General features: G+C 48.1%; 2 protein-coding genes across 5 annotated transcripts in view; one reads left to right on the top strand and one right to left on the bottom strand.

Moving 5' to 3' along the window:
• Positions 1 to 671: 671 nt before the first annotated feature.
• PEX12 (peroxisomal biogenesis factor 12) lies at positions 672 to 4257 on the bottom strand. Its single transcript, XM_039563112.1, has 3 exons — positions 4105 to 4257; positions 3163 to 3707; positions 672 to 2501 (listed from the first exon to the last, which is right to left on the bottom strand). The coding sequence occupies exons 1-3, from the start codon at positions 4228 to 4230 to the stop codon at positions 2102 to 2104; spliced, it is 1071 nt and encodes a 356-aa protein (XP_039419046.1). The 5' UTR covers positions 4231 to 4257; the 3' UTR covers positions 672 to 2101.
• Positions 4258 to 4384: 127 nt separating this feature from the next.
• The window catches only part of AP2B1 (adaptor related protein complex 2 subunit beta 1), a 77842-nt gene continuing 61630 nt past the window's right edge, over positions 4385 to 20596 (top strand). For 2 of the 4 annotated variants that reach the window (XM_039562792.1, XM_039562795.1), the window contains exons 1-5: positions 4385 to 4453; positions 8590 to 8647; positions 10616 to 10721; positions 12678 to 12813; positions 14407 to 14652. In XM_039562792.1, coding sequence (XP_039418726.1) covers positions 8611 to 8647; positions 10616 to 10721; positions 12678 to 12813; positions 14407 to 14652 — 525 coding nt within the window. In that variant the 5' untranslated portion in view covers positions 4385 to 4453; positions 8590 to 8610. Of the gene's footprint in view, positions 4463 to 4484; positions 4509 to 8589; positions 8648 to 10615; positions 10722 to 12677; positions 12814 to 14406; positions 14653 to 20596 lie in introns of those variants that run through there. The other 2 variants (XM_039562793.1, XM_039562794.1) reach the window with 2 other exon arrangements.

Below are 20596 nucleotides of genomic sequence, written 5' to 3'. Positions count from 1 at the left end.
CACCATGGTGGGTTTAATGCTTGTTACTCAGCTAAGCTTTAAAGGACAATTTATTGTGTAAAAGAGTCATTACAGCTGCTCAGAACTGGGAGGCTTCGATGTGGGTGGTTCTGTGCAGGTCTTGGAGTTGGCCAAATCCAAGTTTGGCAGGGACAGGGTGTTGTGCAGCAGGGAGTGGAAAGCAGCCAGGGCCTGGCAGGCGGGCATCTGGTGGGCATTTTGGGAGAGGAAGAGGCATTAATCCCGGGAGAAGGAGCTGTAGAGGCCCTGGAGCAGTGTGGGATCAGGTAACTGCTGTGTGTTAGAGAATCCTTCTGCATTAGAGGGAGGATGGTGCAAAACCTGCCCAAGAGCCCTGCGGTGCTGGTGAGTGAGTCAGCACTGGTCAGTCTGTCCCATGCCTGCCCAGCTTCTCCCTGAGCAGCAGACACATAACTTGGAAAGTATAGGAAGTATAAAAAGAAAATAAACCTATCCTGAAAAGGAATCATCAGTCAAATGCTTATTTAAATGAGCTGTTGCATTGGAGTCACCAGGACATTAACAAGAAGTAAAAAGTGATTTGAAACCTCAGGAAATCTCACACCTTGATGTGATTTCTCTTCCAGTAAGATTCATGTGTTCTCAGTGGCTCTCTAAAGGAAGAGAAGTATCTTCATGGACCCCATAGCTACTGGAGAAGGGAGAAATGAGACATTTTTATTATTATTCCATAGGGGCACAGGTAGAAGGGTCAGGAAGGTGTACAGAGATGATAAAGCATCAGGAACAAATCTCATTTATTACAGTAGGTGTTTTGGGAAGAGGCAAATGACTGCATTTCCCCCCATTATTTGGTAACCTTGCTTTCTTGCTTACAGATGAGGGACGATATTGGAGATTTTTATCTTCTGAAGCAGAGCTAAAGTGAAGGGAAAATGAGATGCCTGGTTCAGTGAATTAAATGTTAGAAGATATCTCTTAATTTGGAAAGACCAGAGTGGGGTCCTGTACTTTGTGCAGCTAACTTTGCTCTCGTAGTCTCTAAGCACTGCCACTGTGGTATCTGGAGCACTGCTGCTCCCTAGAGTCAGGAAAACAATCTCCCATCCCGAAAAATCAGGTGTCAAGCCAAGAGCCAACCATGTCACACAGGTTTTCTTCCCTCCTGTGTTCAGTGGAAGGATGTTTTGTTCTGACATGAATGTGCTACATGGTTGGGGCTGGAATAATTGCAGTGTAATGCTCAGGCATTAAAGATTCTCAGCCTGCAAAATGCTAATCTTACATCCACTATCATCACATGAAAAGATGAAAGCAGCTTTAGTCTTGTCTCTCTTATGTAAATAGGGCCCCCGGAGGAGCAAACTGTTTTCCCAATAACCAGAAAAGAATTAAATTAGGTTCTCAATCAAGAAAGAATTTGGCTTTATAAAAGCTGATAATAACAAATGCAAAGACTTATTTAACAATAAACCACTCTCATCACTTGGCAGTTTCTGTTTTAATCTGTCATTTTCTCTCTTGTGCAAAAATTGTCACATTCCTCTTGTACCTCTTGTTCCTTTAAAGAGTCAAAAGTCTTGATTTAGAACCGCTGATGGGAATTAGAGGGTTGGTGCTCTCAATTCCAAGGTGAAGAGCCTGAAAATGCAGGAGACTGAAGAGCAGAGGTTTAAGCCTGTCTCCACCTCTGACAAAGCCAGAGCTCACCCTGGGCAGCACAAAGGCCTGGGAAGCTGCCCAGGGAGGAAGAACTTGCCTGGAGAATTTCTCTACCCCCTTAATTTGCTGGCTCCTGCCCTCAAGCAGGACCAGTGCTGGTCTTTGATCCTCACACCTGCATTCCTCTTATCCAAATCAATGTTTCCTCCCTTTCAGCTGGTCTTTTAAGGCATTTCTGTGCTGGCTGAGGGGCTGGGGCTGTGTGATCCCTCTGCAACTGCCACAGGATGTTTGAACAGCTTATCAACAAAGGGGAGAGCCTTGCCAGAATGTGCAAAGGCAGCAAAGCTGATGAACCACCGAGTTCAAAGGCGCTGTAGAGCTCCCTGAGGAGCTGTGGCAGTCCGAAGCCTTCCATGGGATGTAAGCAGAGGTGATGGAGGCTCCTGGAAGCCTTTCAGCTCTCAGGAGAGTAGAGTTTGACCAGGTGCTGCAGCTCTGTGGCATAGCCTGTGACTGGGCAGCGCTGGTGAGCCTTCACATAACTGTAGACACAGCGGTAGCAGAACACGAAGCCGGACGTGGCCAGGGCCGTGGCATTCACGCGGACCTTGCGGCACAGAGGGCACACGGTTTTCAGGCTGGGAAGCAGAGCTGAGCTGGGCTCGTGCTCCAGGTGCACGGGGGGTGGGGGAGTGGGGAGTGCTGTCAGGGACTTGATGGTCTCCTGGTTTTCCGAGGAGTACCACCAGTCCAGGAACTGCAGGAAGAACACGCTGACGGACAGGCCGGTGGACAGGGAGAAGGCAATGCCGCCCAGAGCTCTCCTCAGGGCCGACTGCACTCGTGATGTAAAGCTGTAGCAGAGAGAAGTAGGGAGAGATGGTTACTACTGCACATTTATCCATCTAGAGACCACAGGAAAAAGCACCTGGGGAGTCACTGCTTTGCACAGCTCCTTAATGCTAACTTGGTTGGTCAGCGTGTCCCATGTTTGCACTTTTTCGGATGTTTCAGGTTCTTTTTGTATTTTAAGAAGGATCCAAATCCCGTTTTGTTCAGAAGCCTAAATCAGAAGAGTTTGGATTAAAGGGTCCTGGACCACAGAGTGTTTCACTCCTGGATCACCATTTCACAGGATATTCAGTGTGCTCCTGACTAGCTGCTGCTTAGGAAAATCGAAGAACTAAGTTTCAATCCTTTCAGCAACATTGCTACAACTGCTGCCCCTCCCCTGTTGGAAAAGTGCAGGGGAAGACTAAACAGGATAAAGGCTTGCATGCCCAAAACCACCCCCAAACTCTGCAATTTTGTTACCACAACATCGTTTCAAACTAATTCCTGCTACCGGTTTCCTTATTTTCACTCACAATACACCCTTCTGAAGCACATTTTGCCAGAGGAATTTTCAACTTGAATTTTTGGACAACAAGGCACTTTTACTTGCAGCATCACCTCTAAATTAACATACCCACAGAACACCCTGGAGAGCAGCAGCTGAGCCAGGTTCTGCCATACCTGTGTGTTTGACTTGGGGTGGTTTCAGCCCATTTCTTCTCCAAGGCCTGGATATCCTCCGCAGTCAGTCTGACCAGGCGGACACCTGCCAGCTTCAGCATGGGGGAATGATGCTCAGCCTTCCCCAGGATGTAGCACAGTTGCTGGATGAGAAACCAGCCCTCCCAGGTCATGTTTACATAGGGGTAGGCAGCTAGAAAGGCTCTGTAGAAGCGCTTCCAAGATGACGATGGAGGGTGGATGGAGTACTCATCCTCTTCCCTCAGGCTGGACACCAGTTTCTCCAGCTTTCCTTTCAGGTAAGGAACAAGAACAAGCAGGAGCAGAGACTTCCAGTGCTGCCTCTTTGGCAGGCCAGCCGTGGCCAGAGGTTGCTGTCTGCCCTCTCCCATGGGGATCCTCTTCAAGCTGTAGAAGTTCTCGGAGAAGGATGCACTGCACCTGGCCAGGTAGTGCTGCTGGAGCAGCAAATCCAGAAGGACGTAGATCTCATCAAACCAGTGCCAGAGGAAACCGTATCGGCCAGGATTAGACTCAGCAAGCACCTATTGTGAAAGGGACATAAAACAGGAGGAATCATAGAGTGGTTTGGGTTGGGAGAAGCAGTAAAGATCATCTGGTTCCAGCCCCTGCCATGAGCAGGGACACCTTTCACTAGACCAGGTTGCTCCAAGCCCCATCCAGCCTGGATTTGAACACTCCCAGGGATGGGGCAGCCACAGCTTCTCTAAGCAGCCTGTGCCACGGCCTCACCACCCTCACAGGGAAGGACCTGAAAGCGAAGTAAAGTGCTAAATTATAAATGACAGCAGCTATAAACGACGCCTCTCATTCACAACACAAGCCAGGCGAGTCACAACTGTCCCGCTGCCCGTGAGTGCGGCCGGAGTTACACGCCGACATCCCTCCTCTCCCCTCACCCGCGGCCCGTCTCGCCCTCACCTTAACCAGGTGCTGCAGGGCGGGTTTCACGGCGGCCATCAGGCTGTCCTGGGCCACCGCCTCGAATACGGACGGCCGGTCCCCGCCGGCCGGGGCGGCCGTGAGGTGCGCGCCCACCTCCGCCATGACACCGCTGCGCCACCCCGCCGCCAGGCGGCGCCTCGGCCCCGCCCCGCCGGGCGCCGCTCCGTCCCGCCCCCCGGAAGCGCGGGGCCGCCGGCGCTCCGCCCGCTGCCGCTACTCTATGGTGGTGGGGCGCGGCCGCTCTGGGCGGGGGAGGGTTTGATCTCGCTGCTCGCGAGTCCGCCCGGCCCCTCCGCTTCCGGTTCCGCCGGCCGCCCCCGCAGCGGTGAGTCCGGTCCGTGAGTGGGGCCGGGGCTGAGGGGACGGGGACTGAGGGAGAGGTGGGAGGGGCACTGGGGGGCGTGGGGAGGGGACAACGGGGAGGGGGTGAGGGCCACTGGTGGGGTACTGGGAGGGGGACTGCGACAGGGCAGGGAGGGGCACTGGTGGAGTATTAGGAGGGGCTGAGGGGGTGCTTGGAGAGGATATTGGGAGAGGTGAGGGGCACTGGCGGGGTGCTGGCAGAGGGTGGGGAGGGGTGGTGGGAGGGGATACTGGGAGGAGGTGTGGGGCACTGGTGGGGTACTGGGAAAGGGCGGGGAGAGATGCTGGTTAGGGAGGGGCTGGCGGATGATGGGAGGGCGCTGGGAGGGGATACTGAGGGGACACGAGGGGTGGGGGGACTGGCGTAGGGTGGGGAGGGGATACTGGGAGAGGTGAGGGGCACTGGTGGAGTACTGGGAGGGGGAACTGGGACAGGGTTTGGAGAGTCGCTGGGGGGGCACTGGGAGTGGCTCTGGTGATGTACGGGAAGAGGATTGGGAGTCACTGGGAGGACTGGGGAGGTGGGTGCAGAGAAACTGGAGGGGTGAGGAGTGGGGGTCACTGGGTCCTGGGAAGAGGCACTGGTCTGGGGTGAGGGTGGGGGTGCTGGGGGATGGACTGGGGTGGGGCTCGGTGGGATGGGAATGAGCACAGTAAGTTCCTGAGATACTGGTGGGACCAGGCAGGGATAAGGGCTGGGTGCTGAGAGGGACTGGCAGGCACTGCTGGGGCTGGTGGTGCTGGGGAGGGGAACTGGGATTGCTGGGGAATGCTCCTGCAGCTGGGGGATACTGAGAGAGATCTGGGGAATGGTGCTGAGGTGAACAGGGGGCACTGGGATGCCAGTCAGGAGTGTGGATGCATACTGGGAGACCTGCTGGAGGGGTGGGAGGGGCTGGCAGCAAAGCTGGGATGGGGCTTCCATGGAATGGGGAGGTGATAGGAGGAGCAGGTGGAATGAGGATCACCAAGGGGGTGTTTGGTCCCCAAGATGGAAAAAAAATCCCTGCACCAGCACAAGTTCAGAGCTGCAGGCACAGCTCTTCCTCTGCCATCCACCTACCGTTGTTCTGTTTATCTTCCTGTTTCTCCAGTGGCCCTGGGCCACGCTTGGGCTGTCATGCAGCTCCTTGAGAGGCTTTCCAGGAAAAATGGGTGGCACCACTTACACTGGAGTTAAACCAGGGATCACTTGAGAGATTTAGGGATTGATGGTTTCAGTGTCCAGGAGCTTGGCTCAATCCCAAGGCCCTTAAACCTGCCACCTTCCTGTGTGAGATCAGTGCTGGGGAGCGGGTCAGGCTGACTGAAGTCGTCTGTGGGGTCAAGCAGGTGTCGGTCAGACACAGGGTCAGGTTTTCTGCATGGTTTTGGGCTGAGGAGGCTTATCTTGCCTTGGTTCAGTCTGCATTGAAATGTCAAGCCACTGTTTATAGCATTAAGCATTGCTGGAGCTTTCTGGAGCCGTTCATTCCTCTTTTTAATTTCTTCTTGTTTGCTGGCGTTGGATCAGGAGGAGCCTTTTGCTGTCAGCTTTGACCACCTCTTACCTGTTTCCATCTTAGCAAGTGCTGGGCACAGAACAATAGTGAGGAGGGGGCAATCTGAAGTAGATTCTTCTTCTAAAAATACCAGGCTATTTGTGATGTTATCATCTACCTTGGCTCTCCTCGGTGTCCAAGAAGCTGGCATTTTCTGCAGTCACACAAAGAGCAGTGTTTTAATTATCTGGGCTGTTTTGGTTCCATTTGCTGTAAAGCATGCTGAGATTGTTAGTGATGAGATAATACCCAGTGATGCTGGCAGGCTGTCTCTGAACAGTGTGCAAAGCAAGCCCTGACACACACGAAGTAGCAATCTGTGTGAGAAAAAGAGCTTTATCCTGTGCTGCACCTAAGTCAGCTCTCATTTACATCTTTTGAAGGAGGTTGTAAAGACTTGGGCTGTGCTTGGCCCTGTCTGGGTGTTTCTAGGATTCTTCATGTTTCCAAGTATATGAAAGGAGAAAAACAACAATAACTGAAAGGAGAAAAGCAACAAAATATCCCGTTCTTGGGGTTTAACGGCTGCCTCTGAAATTCAGCAAGGTTCCTTCCTCTCTGGGTGTAGCTTTATGCAACTGGGCTGATGTTTATGGCGTTTGGGTTTGGTTTTTTCCCTCGATTTTCTCTCTAATCTGCTGCTCTGGCCCCAGCTAAAGCTGTATTAGAGTAGCTCAGCTGAGACATGACCCTGGATGACAAATCCCCACATACCGCAAACAAAGAACATCGAGGCCACGTTCAATGCTTTTGCATGGCACTCTGCCAAATACTCCAGTTGAGAAAAACATTTTAAGTCTTCCTTTTAAGCCAGGCTCAAACCCGAAGGACTCTGTCAGCAGTAACATTGCAGCTGAGCACAGACTCTGATTTTAATTACAAAACAAGCGCCACAGCAGCCTCTGCTTTCAGGGGGAGCTGTGAGATTTTTGCTGGAAAAATTGCACTCGTTGTGGCTCGTGTGGCTTTTCCAACCCAGCCTCTGTTTTGGAAGGAGGTTAAAGCTCCTCTGCAGGAGGAATGTGTTTCCAGAGCTGTCTCCAGGCGTAGTTTGATCTCCAGCTCAGCGGGAACAGAAAGGGAGAGAAATCACACCAAACTCAGTAATTCAGCCTAATTGGATGAGGTGGCAGCCAGGCAGGCAGCAGCTCCAGGAAGCTGGGAAAAGCAACAGGTTGTTCCTCATCCAGATGTTGGGCAGGACGACCCCAGCACTGCCACGAGAAAGGGCTGGAAATTGGGGTGTTACCCCTCAGCTGCTGCTGGGAATTCAACTGCTGAGGTGTTAAACTGATCCAGGTGGATGGGGGGAAAAGGAATGGTGCTGGCATTGGGGCTGGTGAAGGGATGAGGAGGGAAAGGGTTAAGGAACAACAATCTGATTGCACTGCTGGGCAGTCCTGGAGTTCAAAGCTGTGCTGGTCCTTTTGTTGCTGAGCCAGCAAGACCTGCAGGGTTTAGAGAGGCAGGACAGGCAGCATTTAGGGAACAGATGATTTACTGCTTTGCTGGCAGCCTTTAAGGTCATGGAACGATTAAGAAAAGGGGAATTGGGGCAAAAAAATAGAAAAAGGAGGAAAGAAATGATAAAATCCTTTTTGAGATGGTTTTAGGGTCATAGTTCCCAGCATTGATACAGACTTTCATCAAAAGCAGTAAAACTGCCCCCTCCTCTGCTTGTTTGGAAAATTGTTTTATATTTGTCACAAAGCTAGCAATTGTAAGAATAAAATGATGGATATCCACATATGTTTGGGCAATCCCTGTATTCCAAGGCATTAATTTAGTTCTGTGGGGCAAGAGAAGTGCTGGTGAGACCACTCCCACGGCTCTGCTGAGCACTTGCTACTCCAACAGCATTTTTCCATCCTGTCCACAGAAAAAAAAGCGGAGCAGCACTGAAATAATGAGCTTTGTGTGTGTGTCTCAGAGGTGGGATGTCAGATCTTGGCAGAGAAATATTTCAATTTCAAGCTTGAGAGAACTGAAAAGTAATGGCTTTTCTTTTCAAAAAACCACTGTTTTGCATCTCTTGGGAACAAAAGGAGGGAAAGGAATGAAAAGGCCTGGGGTGGGTGTTGCAAGTGGGGTTAATTGTGCCTTCCATCAAGATGCAGCACAGGCAGATATCGTTAGGGGGAGATGACAGTTTCCTTTGTGTGAAGCATGGACTTCTCACTGCTAGGCGAGACACTGGATGTGCTTTTCCTTGGAAAATGAATCTGTGTACCCAGGAAAGACAGCTGCAGAGCATACCAGCCTCTGCTGATTATAAGGAGTTAAAAAAATGCCTTTTGCCTGCTGAGACTTGAGAATTTGGGAAGCTGGGCTGAGCACCACTGTTGTGTTTTTACCAAGCCCTTTAAATCCCTGGCTTTGCCAAGGAATACCAGCAGCAGGTGCACGATGAAGATTGGGGAACTCGTGCCTGTGGATGTGAAGCTTTTTGCTTCCTGCCTCGCTCACCAACCATCGAGTTCCTGCCTCACAAACTGGGTGTTGCCACCAAACAGCATTCGGAGCTGACTCGTTCTTTTCTTGTTCTTCTTATTCTCAGGTGTTTTAAGGAACTGGAACCATGACGGACTCCAAATACTTCACGACCAATAAAAAAGGTTGGTGTTGAGCTGGTGCAGTGGATTGGAGGTGGTGGGTGGCTATTTTTACACAGCTTTTTTAACTGCATGCAGGAGCACTTGTGCTTTTCTGGTAGCTCTGTCCCTGTTTCTCTTCTTAATCATCCAGGGAGAAACTTCCAAAGTAGGTCACATGGTGACAAAAGACAAAACTGGGGTATTATAAGGTTTTATGATGCACAAAATGACCCAAATTTCTGCCTTTTCAAGGATCAGAAAGCAAAACATTGGGATATGAGTGCAGATCTGGTCAGAGAGAAAGTTTTGGTTATAGGCTAACAAGTGCCAGACTAAGGGTGGTTGTTAAGTTGGGCACCACAGGATTAAGTTGATGTGAAGACTTTAATATTTTGGATATGTACATCAAGCAAACATAATGGGTTTTCCTGCTGCCATTTTCTCCAAAGCTGCAGCTGCTCTGTTTGACTTTCCTGTGCCTTTACTGCAGGTGTGGTGGTCATCTCACCTCAGGACAAACTGCTGCTCTTAAAAATGGGAAGCCTGGAAAGGATCTTTGGGATTATTTTACTCATTCAGCTGTTTCAGAGCAGGGGTTGTTCTGCTGACACTGTCCCAGGCAGACTTTCTAACCTGTTCTTGAATAAAACACCTGCTGAGTGCAGTTTAAGCCTGATCGTTCTCCAGTAGATGTGGAAAATGGTTGGTATTAACCTCTCCTTTGCAGAATGGCTGGGTGCTCCCTTTGAATGCTTGCCAGTGAAAAAACCCACACTGTTGATCTATTTGTGTGTCATTAAGCTTCACCATGAGCTCATAAATGAAGCTAATGCAGTTGACATCTTTCTAAGGAGCAGCTCTGAAGTTCAGAGCTAAAGGCAGGTTTTTAAGGGCTGGCTGCAGGGAGCCAGTCTGGGCTGTGCGAGGGCTGGAGCTGGCTCAGCTCTGCTCCAGGGCACAAGCTCTGGGTGAGTAATGCCAGGCTCTTCCTCAGGCAGGAGGGATAACGAGTGGTCTCTGCACTGCAGCAGCTTCTCTTCTTTTTTGGAGTCTCTGATAGTCTCTCTGTGTCAGGGTTTAATTAGTGCTGCTGCTCGGAGCAAGTGTAGGGATTGAAAGTTGGTGCTAGAATTTCGTCAGGGATATTTTGATGTTGGTGATGTGTGCTCAGGCTGTGGCTCCCGGTGGGAATGCTGGCTGTCCTTGCTGAGGAAAGCTGTCTGTCTGTCTGTTGGGAGCATTATCCTTCTCATACCACTGGCTCTGTCTGGAACAGGCCTGTTAAACAGCCTTGTGCACATGTTGCTTTAGTTTATAAACTTGCTTTGCCACTTGGGTGACCCAGCCTGAAGTGGCTTTCTACACAGTAATACCTGGAAGAATAAATCATGGAAAAGGCTGATTTGGGAACCTTGGAATCCAGGAAAGCTGTGTTACATGCAGCTGTTGTTAGTGGTAGCTCTGTCTTTTTAGCTTTTTTCCACTGGATTAAACACACGTTTTTGCTGTTTCAGCCACTGTGTCCCACAACATTTGGGCCCTGTTCCAGCTTTCTCAGGAAGCAGGCAACGATGAGCAAAACTTAAAAAGTCTGGGCAAAATTCCTAGCTTAGGTTGTTTCTTGCAGGCACGAATCTGGCATCTCCAAATATCTTTTCATCCTGGTTATGTAATGGTTGCCTCAGAGAAACAGACGCTCCAGGGATGTGATTTGGTGTCCTGGGAGTGGGAGAGCTGCCACACGCAGCATGCTTCTTGTTCATGGCATTTTCCTCTGCAAGGTGTAGTCATATCAGTCCCTTGAGTGTTGCAGCTTTGCTTCTCAGTGAACCATGGTCTCCATAAAGTCTGACAGCTTCCAAGTGGTGCTGGACCAGTTTTATTGCAATGACAGGCCAAGGAAGCAAAAACTCACCCTTGAACTACCCCTAAAACAAGACCCTTTTCTTCTCCTGAGAGGCTCAGTCTGGTTTTTTTGTCTTCTGCCAGGAGAGATTTTTGAACTGAAGGCTGAACTCAACAATGAAAAGAAAGAGAAGAGGAAAGAAGCTGTAAAGAAGGTTATTGCAGCCATGACTGTGGGGAAGGATGTCAGGTAAAAGCAGCTTGTACCTGTGGCAGCTCAGATTGTCCTGAGACTCAGGTGTAGTAACACATGTTGGTGGAGCAGCTCTGAGTTTGGCACCTTGGTGAGGATGGCTGTGTCCTTGTCTGTACTGTGCCCAAATCACAGGTTTCCTGAGCTCCTTCCTGTCACTGAAAGCAAGAGAAACAACTGTTTGCAGTGTGGGCTTAGCTCAGTGCCGAGAGCCCTTTTTATTTAAAACAGATCCAGAATTCGGCCATTTTGTAGGTCACTTTAGATGATGTTTTCTTGCTGCTTCCTGTCCTGGGTTTTAGTGTTACAAAGGTAATTCCAAGTTTTTCTTAGCCTTATCTAGCACAGCATAAATTGAAGCTACATGTTAAAATGCGTGATTTTGAAATTGAACCTGTGTCTTCCTGCAGCTGAAGGACACTGGCATTTACCTCTGCAGCACTGTCCCAAACATTGTTTTCTGAGACAACCAGAAAAACCTGTTGGAGTGAATGCTTTCTCCCTTCCAGCTTCTCCTGTTCCCAGAGCCTAGCAGAGAGTCAGTAATTCTGGATTCATGGCAGCGTTGTCTGTTGCCACGGAAATCAATATAAGGTTGCAAATTTAGCATCATGACTTCATCATAGAATGAAGGAACATATAAACTGGAAGGGAAAAAAACCCTAATCTTTTTTGCCAGCAGCACTTATCCTTCACCTTTAGATCCCCACAGCAAACCTGGCAGCTGCAGAATCTTTGTGTAACTTCCTATGTTATTCTGCAGTGCTGTTTACAGATGGCTGCTTGACATTTGAGTGAAATCCAGCTTGTCAGTGTTTAAGCTTCTAATCCCTCTGGGCTTTACTAGTCTGAAATCTGGCAGGTTCTTCAGAAGTGTCCTGCAGGACCAAAACATTTTAAAGCAACTTTTTTTTTCTCTTGTAGGTTCATTTCCAGGCCTGGCATGGTAGAGTTTTCTTGTTTGGTGAACTCCCCAGTTAAAGCACTTTTAGAAATTACATTAGTTTTCACCTCTTCTTATGTTAAAGCCACAGAAGAGATGAAATGATTATTATAAAAGTCATTGCAAACTGCTTTGAAAGGGAAGGTGACATTTCATTAAACAGCTGGGTGCTTAAAATGGAACTGCAGTTTTTCTGGCTTCCTTGATATTGTTACTATCCCCTCTGCATGCCATGCAACCTCACTCTTTTATCTTGTGGGTGGGAGTGTGGGTCTGCTGGAGGGCAGGAAGGCTCTGCAGAGGGATCTGGACAGGCTGGATCCATGGGCTGAGGCCAGGAGTGTGAGGCTCCATGATATGAGGTCCTGCACTCAGGTCACAACAACCCCTGGAACACTCCAGGCGTGGGCAAGAGCAGCTGGAAAGCTGGAAAAGGACCTAGGGGTGCTGCTCATCTGTGGCTGAACATGAGCTGGTGTGTGCCCAGGTGGCCAAGAGAGCCAATGGCACCTGGCCTGTATCAGGAATAGTGTGGCCAGCAGGACCAGGGCAGTGATTGTCCCTCTGTGCTGGGCACTGGTGATGCCACACCTCAAATCCTGGGAGCAGTTTGGGGCCCCTCATGACAAAAAAGCATTGAGGGGCTGGAGCACAAGTTTGATGAGGAGCAGCTGAGGGAGCAGCAGGGGCTCAGCCTGGGGAAAAGGAGGCTCAGGGGGAACCTTCTCACTCTCTGAACTCCCTGATGGGAGGGTGTAGGTGGGGGTCAGTCTCTTCTCCCAGGTAACAAGTTACAGGATGAGAGGAAATAACCTCAAGTTGTGCCTGGGAGGTTCGGATGGGATTATAACAGGCTGCCCAGGGCAGTGGTGGGGTTACCATCCCTGGAAGAGCTTTAGAAGGTGTGTAGATGTGGCACCTGGGGACATGGTTGTGGCAGTGCTGGGGGAACTGCAGGTCTTTCCTAACCTAACCAATTCTCTGATTGTATCCTTGCATTGTCTGTGCAGCTCTCTGTTCCCTGATGTTGTTAACTGCATGCAGACTGACAACTTGGAGCTGAAGAAGCTGGTCTACCTGTACCTGATGAACTATGCCAAAAGCCAGCCAGACATGGCCATCATGGCTGTCAACAGCTTTGTGAAGGTAACCTGCTCCCCTGGCACGTCAGAAACGGGTCCAGCACAGTGGCTGCCAGCATATCTTTGTCCATCAGCCTTTGGGAGCTTTAGCTCTGCTTTGGGGCTGGGCTCATAGAGGAGGGTGCTGAATCCACTAGATCTGGGTCCTTTCTCTCACTTGTTCCTTCTGGTTTTTGCAGAGGAGATGACTTCAGCACCCCTGGAAGTGGCTGTGAGAGAGCCTGCTCCAGGGAAAGCTGCTTCTATTGTTTTACCAACTTCTGGTATTGGAAAACAGATTTTATCTGTTTCATCTTCCAGCCTTTGTAGTATCTGAGACATGGATATCAAACTTCCTGTTTGGATGTTTCAGCTGTGCTCTGTGTGGAAAAGCTTTATCTCTGGTGAAACTGAGAGACAGTTCACTGGGAAAACAACAGCCCGATTGCTGTGTTGCCTTTAGTTCTGTTGTCAGGTTGCCTCTCCTTATCTAGGAAATGTTATTTCAGTCCCGTGTTGTGCAAGATAAAACCCAGTGCTTAGAAGAAGTTTGAGACTCCTCTTAGAGTGTTTTAAAATCTGAGACGCTGGGGAATGGGGCTGAGTTTCAAGTTTCTCTTGTGGTTCTTGAGGCAGAAAGAGGTGAGAAGATCTAAGCTGAGAGCAGGTCTGCTCCTCTGGCCAGAGAGGATGTCCCTGTATTCCTCTCTGGAAGGAATACTGTCTGTCTTTAAAGTGTTATTCTGTTAGAATGGACTAACAAAATGATATTTTCCATCTCATGCCCTACAGGGAAAAGTCTGGTGTCCCTTTTGGCAAACTGAGGGACAGGTGTTAGTGAAGAGCAAGTGTTGACACTGGCCTGCACTAACTCAGCACTTCACACACAGTTCCCAGTTCAAGGTTTGGAATGCACTGGTAGGACGTGTCACTTCTCTTGGAGGCTTTAAGAGTAGTTTTTCAGCTGCAGGAAATTTGGACAGTGACAGGTAAATGCTTTTGTAGGTTGTTCTGTAGCCATCCCTTTACAGGCTGATTTCAGAGGAGCCCAGAGATGTAGATGGACTGGATATATGGGAAATTATGTAGTCTTGAAGGTCCAAATGTTATATTCCTGTCTGCTTTTTCTTTCTCCTCTTCAGAAAAGCACCTCTAGAGCAGCCTTTGCTTTAGTGCTTCACATGTTGTAACTTCAGGGATGTTTGTGTTTGGCCTTTAAGAAATAGGCCTTGATGACTGTTGCATTGTGATTTTTCCCATTACATCTCTTGCTCCTTTAAACCAGGAAGGTTGGAAATCAGTGAATTACTTTGTCTTGGGGGTTATCTGTGGTGCATTTTTGGTGCTGAGAGCTGCCTCTCCAGCTTAGCTGTTGGATCATGTTGAAAGCAGCTTTGCTGAGAGAACGAAGGGACACCAAGATGACAATTTTACAAGATGGAAACATCTTGAGACAGTGTGAAATGTGTCTGTGAAGCAGCAACATTATCCCTGATCTGAAATACTTGCCTGGCTCTTAGCGTGTAATCAGAGAGATGCTTCTTAGGTAAGAGCAGCCTGGTTCTGGCTGCAGGGAATCAGTGGCTGCTGGTGCAGATTTGTTTCTGTTCTGGTGCAGGACTGTGAAGACCCAAACCCTCTGATCCGTGCCCTGGCCGTGCGCACCATGGGCTGCATCCGCGTGGATAAAATCACGGAGTACCTGTGCGAGCCTCTCCGCAAGTGTCTGAAGGATGAGGACCCCTACGTGAGGAAAACTGCAGCTGTCTGCGTGGCCAAGCTGCACGACATCAATGCCCAGATGGTGGAGGACCAAGGATTCCTGGATTCCCTGCGTGACCTGATTGCAGACTCCAATCCCATGGTAATGTATTCCCAGCACATTGCTTGAGTTTGTGTTGTTTGATAATCAGAAACGTAAAAGGTTTTTCACTGGCGTGATTCTGTTGGTTAGAGAACACTTGTTGCCTCAGAAAACAGGAAGTATATTCTTTAGTTTGATCTGTTTGTGCTTTTGGCTGTCTTGAGTGCTGCAAAAGTGTAACTTCCTGGCCAGGTGAGTCAGAAGAGCAAGAAATACGTGATGCTGCTCCCTTGGTGACAGCTTGGAGCTCTTGCTTTCGTGCAGGCTTTGGCTCTTCTTGGAATAAGAGTTGGGATGAATTCATTTGCTAATGCAGATAAATCCACTGGCTTGTAATGAGTGGAGAAAATCGATGCTAATGTTTTTAATAAAGTTAAATGAGTGGTCAGAGCAGAGGTGGAGATCATGACTGAGAATTTCACAGGAATAAATTACCTGCTAAATCAGCATTTAATTATGCTTGATGAAGGGTCCACTTCCAAGCCAGGTGTCTCCTGCTATTATTTTGTGACTAGAAGGTGGTGGCCAAGGAATTGAAGTGCCCCACTGCATCATCCTTTCATTCAATACTGTTTCCTATTTCCTGCTGGGATCCAGGGAGCATACCAATATCATCCTGCCCCTTAGTAGGGAAGAAAACTTCTGCAGCTCAGTTTAACTCAGAGTTTAAGGATGACGGCTACTTTTTTAGCTCTTTTAGAGCACAGACTCTGCTTAAAGACAATCTCACATTATTAGGGCAGGTCTAACAGCTCTTTCTATGCTGCATGAGTCAAACCACAGAATTTCTGTCCTGCTGGAGCTGTCTTTGGGCACCTCAGGTAAACCAAGTGCAGGTGATAAGGTGCCATCCCCTTTGGGAGGAGAGTGAAGGCTGCTGATTGCTCTTTGAAAGACTTCCTAGAGGCAGTAAAACTTGGTGTGTGTCTGTCACAGGCAGCAGTCAGAGTGGTGCTGTCTCTGAGGAGATACAGACGCCTCTTTGCTCTGATGTCCAGCTCTTTTACAAGTTGTTCTTTTTATCTGCCTGCCTGATTCTTTTTCTTATGCCAGGCTCCTGTGTGAATATTGATGATTACTTGAAGATGCTTTCTTTGTCTAGGCAACTCTGGGGCATAGAGAGAAACACCTGCTGTTCCAATTCAATGTGGAGGGTGTGCCTTGCAGCCTCTGAAGGGACTTGCTTGGGCTTCTTTAGTTCCACTTCAGTGCTGGCCATCGTGTTCAGCAGCTCCCAAGCAGCAGGAGCAGAACCTCCTCTTCTCCCAGCCTTGGTTGCAGCTCTGATTTTGTTCTGATTACAGCCACATGGATATGAGTTGAAGAGCTCTGGATGAAGAGATGTGGTACTTCAGGAGAAATAACAAGGTTTTGCTTGCCCTTTGTGCTTGTTGATCTCTGTGGAGCTCAGTGGTTTGGTAAATGAACCATTGGCTGACAGGAGAGCACAGATATGTATTTAAAACGTGCATCAACTTCATATTGACTTAATGAATGGAGAGAAGAGGGAAAATACCAAAGGGCAGTGTGTGCTCCATTTGCTAAATAAACCTCCAAAAGTAGCACAGGGCTCCTAATAAAACATCAGGAAAACTCATGAGCTCCTTGGTGGTAATGAGGGTGGGCTGGGACAGCTCTCTTGAAGCTGTGCAGGGTCACAGTACCTGCCTCATGTTGTACTCACCTGATCTTTCCAAAACTGAGCATTCACAGCAGGAAAATGCAATTTGGAGGAGTGATGGTGATGGTGAGGCCTGGGGTGTGTTTTCAGATCTGCAGGCTTTGAGAGGATTCTGGTGTTCTGTGTACTGGTTTCCCAGGTTTTACTGTAGATCGGGCATCATATTTTTGCTTTTTAAGGGTGCATGGGGAGAGATTTTATCAAAGGCTTGAGGCTCTCAGAGCTGCTGAATTAATACAATATTTAACCTGGTTACAATTTGAGTAGAAAAAGACATTCCTTCTAGTTAAGTTGATCCTCTGCAATTCGTGCCTTTGTGGCACAGCGATTGCCTCAAAAGTACAGGAATTATCCACCCCTCATTGAGGTTCATCTTCCTGGTCAAACCATCCACCTCATTGCTGCTTTCTCCGTGTGAAACTTCAGTTCCTGATGACCTTGAATTGTGATTGCCAGCTAAGTTATATTTGTGTTCAAGTTGATATTTATTAAGGTATTTTTCCTTGGAATGCATTCCTGCCTGGAAGGTCTTTTGAAATAAAATGTCTGTATCAGTATTGGCTATCAAAAGAAAGATTGCTGGAAGGAAGGGTACAGCTGGATGTATTCTGATGGCCTATTCCTCTGTAAATGGTGCATCTCAATCATTGCAACCTGTTAGCCAAGCTCATTCATATTTATATTATAAATGTTTCTCCTCTTTTGATGGCTTGTGGAAATGGGCAACATTAGATACTTAATGAAGCAGATTTTTTTAGATGGGAAATCCACACTTGTTCTCTCTTCTGAGAAATGAGGATTTTGAGCTGGAGCTAAAAAAGGCTGCAGCTGAAAAATAGTCTTCAAGAAGGGTTTTATTATGGCTTTGTAATTGGTTGCCTCTAGCACATGAGCAAGCTCTAAGCGTTTTAGCTGGGTGCTTGGTAGAGGAACATCTCCATCTGTGGCTCACTAATTGCCTCAGAATTGTGCAGAGATCAGGGTGCATTTTTCTCTGGGCTCAGATCACCTTCATCGTAGGGTTGTCTGACTAAGTTGGAGGTGACCTTGTCAGAAACATTTTGGGTTTGTTCTTCTTTTTCCTGTATTTTTGGACTAGTGGCATTATTCTGTGTTAATAAACCAGCAGCCTTTGGGGATGTTCAGGGTGTTGAAGTCCTGTTGAGGTGCTGTAGGTGCACAGCCTGGGTTCTTTCCCCTTTTTATCTGGGTTTTTTGTTGTCAGGATGTGGCCTTAGTTCCATAAAGTGATTTTTTTTTTTTTTTTTTTTTTTTTTTTTTTTTTGTGCAGGTGCATCCTCTGGGTGAATTAATTCAAATTTCTAGTTGCATAGATATTGATGTGGATGTATCTGGCAAGGTACCAGGTGGGCTGGTGGCTTTTGACATGACAGCAGAGTTATCTGAGATGTCTTGTGCAGGCAATGGCCCAAAAACCCCTACAAGGGCAGGGTTCAGCTGCACTGCAGAAGTTTGATTGTGAAGAAGTCTTTAATCTCGTTTTACAGACGGGTCTGAAGTGTTTGTGGCTGCCCTTTGTCAGTTGGGATCCTGCTGAAGAGGATCCTTCCATAGAGGGAGCTCTTACTCCTTCCCAAAGCTGTCTTGAGGCAAATCCATCCTTTTTTCACCCTGCATTTCTGCACGTGAAGCTCAGCAGAAGCAGGACTGGAGGAATATAAAGCTGGGGCCTGGCTGCCTTGGGCAGCTGCACTTGCTCAGTCCTCAGCACCTCTCTTGCTGGTAACCCGTGTATAATGCAGCTCAGAAGTGTGTTCTCCCTTAATCCTCATGTTCTAACAAAAACAGGATTCCCAAAGGAGATTTTTGTGCATTCTGGGTTACTGCAGAACTCTGTTCACACCCAGCAGCAGCAGTAGGTAATAGTGAGGGGAGAGAGGTAGGAGTGTTTCACACCTACTGGTGGCCAGAGGTTCTCTGAAGTCGTGGAAAAACCTTTGTTTTATTATTATTTTTTTTTCCTGATGCTGTCTTGGTCTGGCCTTTCTGACTTCCATCCAATGACTGCTCCTCCGTGGAGCATGGGAAGTGCTGAGCCCAGGAGAGGGAGAGCAGACCACGAGATGGCAGCAGCTGAAAGCAGAACGAAAGCTGACCATCTTTAGACACTTTATCTTGTAACTACTTCTCTCCTGGTTTTTATCCCTGCGCTTGGTTTTCTTCAGGAATGTAAATATTAGCAGAAAAACATGAGAGGAAATCCATCTAAAGCCAGACTGGTCTTTTAATATTTGAGTGGAACAACCTTTCTCTCCAAATATTTTCAATCCTTGACCTTCTAAGGTAACTTTTAACTCATGGAATAGATTCCTTGCCAATCTATCTGTTATCCACATGGCTTAAGTTAACTGATGTCACCTTCTCCCTGTTATTTCCTAGGTTCTGTTCAGTTTTTAATTCCTTCCTGTAGCATTTCTTCTTCCTCGTGCTGGCTCCAAGGTTTTTCAGGTGTGGCTGTTCTGCTGCTGTGTTTTTGTGAGCTGTACAGACTTACTGTGCTGTGTTTACCCTCTACATCACAATTTATTGGGAGAAACACTGCTGTGACTCAGCACAGAGTAACCTGAGATCACATAACTGATGAGTAAATGCACCAAGTGTGTGGAGTGTAATTAAACTCTCTTGTACCTGGGCGGTTTTTTGCCTTTAGCATTAACCACACTAAGAAGGGAATCTGAGATCTGACAGCTGGAGGTGGTGAGGTCCACCTTGATCTGATCCGAATTCCCTCCAGCAGTATTGAGTTCCCACAGCTCACAGGTGAGACTAAAAACCTGTAGATAGAGATCATGGTGCTCTCCTGCTGTGCCTGCAAGGGATGTAGGGTTCCTTCTCTGCCAGAACTTCAGTGTGTATGGGGGAGCTTCCTGGATGACCCTGTAGAGGAAGATGATCTTCCTTTTATTTTTCCTACTAGCTGGCAAGCAGAATGTCTTTGACATGATGCTCTGAGGAATGAGCCTCTTTAGAAACAAAAGGAGCTTTTGCCTCCTGGGCCTGTCCTCTGCAGGAATTTTATCCCTCTTTGTGTAATAAAGCTGAGAAAAGTACCCCTTGCTGAGGAACTGGTGATCCCCTGAGTCCCAAAAAGAATTTATGGGAGGCAGTCAGGGAAGTGGGAATTGTCTTACACAACAGGGAGTGGAACACCACCTTCTCCCTGGGCAGAGGAGATCACTTGTTCCTCATGGGGCCTCTCCCAGCCGTGTGTTTTCCCTCTGCAGCTGGTGTTTTTTCTAGTGGGAGGAGTGAGCTGTCACTGCTGGATGAATTCATGATTCCTGCTCATGAAGGTTGTAAGGACTTGAAAATTCATATCCCAGTATGGAGCTGAGTATTGCTGGGAGCTGTGGGCTCTGCAGCATCTCATCAGCCTGGGGCTGCTCCAGGATGACCTCTGTCCCTCTGGATGAAAAACATCCTTCTTTTTAAGGTGTTGCAGATACAGACTGGATCTTGAAGTCCTCCAACCATGCCTGAATTGGTCCTGTGTGTGGTTTGGGGTTTTTTTATAATGTTTTTGCTGCAAGTGGAGATAATATTTCCTTCTGGGAGACACTTGATGGCATTTGTGGGTGGAATTTCTTTTACCCAGTGATGGATATATTGCAGTGAGTGAGAACGTTGCTTGGGGCTGTTGAAGAGTGATGGTGTCACTTTGGAGCTCTCTAATGGATACTTCTGCTGTTTACTTCAGGCTGCCCAGGAGGAAGAGCAATGCTTTTGGTAAACTGTGCAGCCAAAAGCAGCAAGAAGCTGGGACAGAGATAGGGAGAAGCTATGGAGGAGCCTGTCTAAACAGTGGCTGTGTTCATGTGTGGTGGGATGCTTGAGAGAGGAAATGTGGGAGATTGCCAGGCAGTGCAGAAAACAGCTGTGTGTTGCAGCAGGCAAAGACTTAAAGTAGGGGAAAAAGGGAGAGCTGCCACCTGTGATTGGTGGCACAAATCTGGTTTCCCACTCTGATCCCCCTTGTTCTACTGGTGAAACCAGCTTTGGCTTTGGAATGAGCTCCTGCAACAGCTCCTGCAGAGGAATCTCACTTATTGAGCAGGTATTTTCTACAGGTTGTCATCCTAAGGAGATCTGAGGGAATCTCAAGCATGCATGTGAGACTTGGGTTTTTGGTTGGCTGGTTTTGGTATAAGGATACAGGTCTTGAGCATCTTCCCTCAAAGCTGTGCTCTTCCAGCACTGGCAGAGAAGCAATGAGTTTGATAATTTGTGAATTTCCATGGCTCC

This window comes from Corvus cornix, chromosome 19 (genome assembly GCF_000738735.6).
Source record: "Corvus cornix cornix isolate S_Up_H32 chromosome 19, ASM73873v5, whole genome shotgun sequence".
Taxonomy (NCBI): domain Eukaryota; kingdom Metazoa; phylum Chordata; class Aves; order Passeriformes; family Corvidae; genus Corvus; species Corvus cornix.
Note: the sequence above shows the minus strand (reverse complement) of the source record. Positions and strands in the feature narration are given on the sequence as shown.

Bases quoted from the DNA above. Each gene is read 5' to 3' on its own strand.
- PEX12 (XM_039563112.1), bottom strand. From the start codon at position 4,230: ATGGCGGAGGTGGGCGCGCACCTCACGGCCGCCCCGGCCGGCGGGGAC. The intron at 3,708-4,104 runs GTGAGGGCGAGA...CTTTCACAATAG, and splicing joins CCCTGCAGCACCTGGTTAAG to GTGCTTGCTGAGTCTAATCC. The intron at 2,502-3,162 runs GTATGGCAGAAC...TCTCTGCTACAG, and splicing joins ACCCCAAGTCAAACACACAG to CTTTACATCACGAGTGCAGT.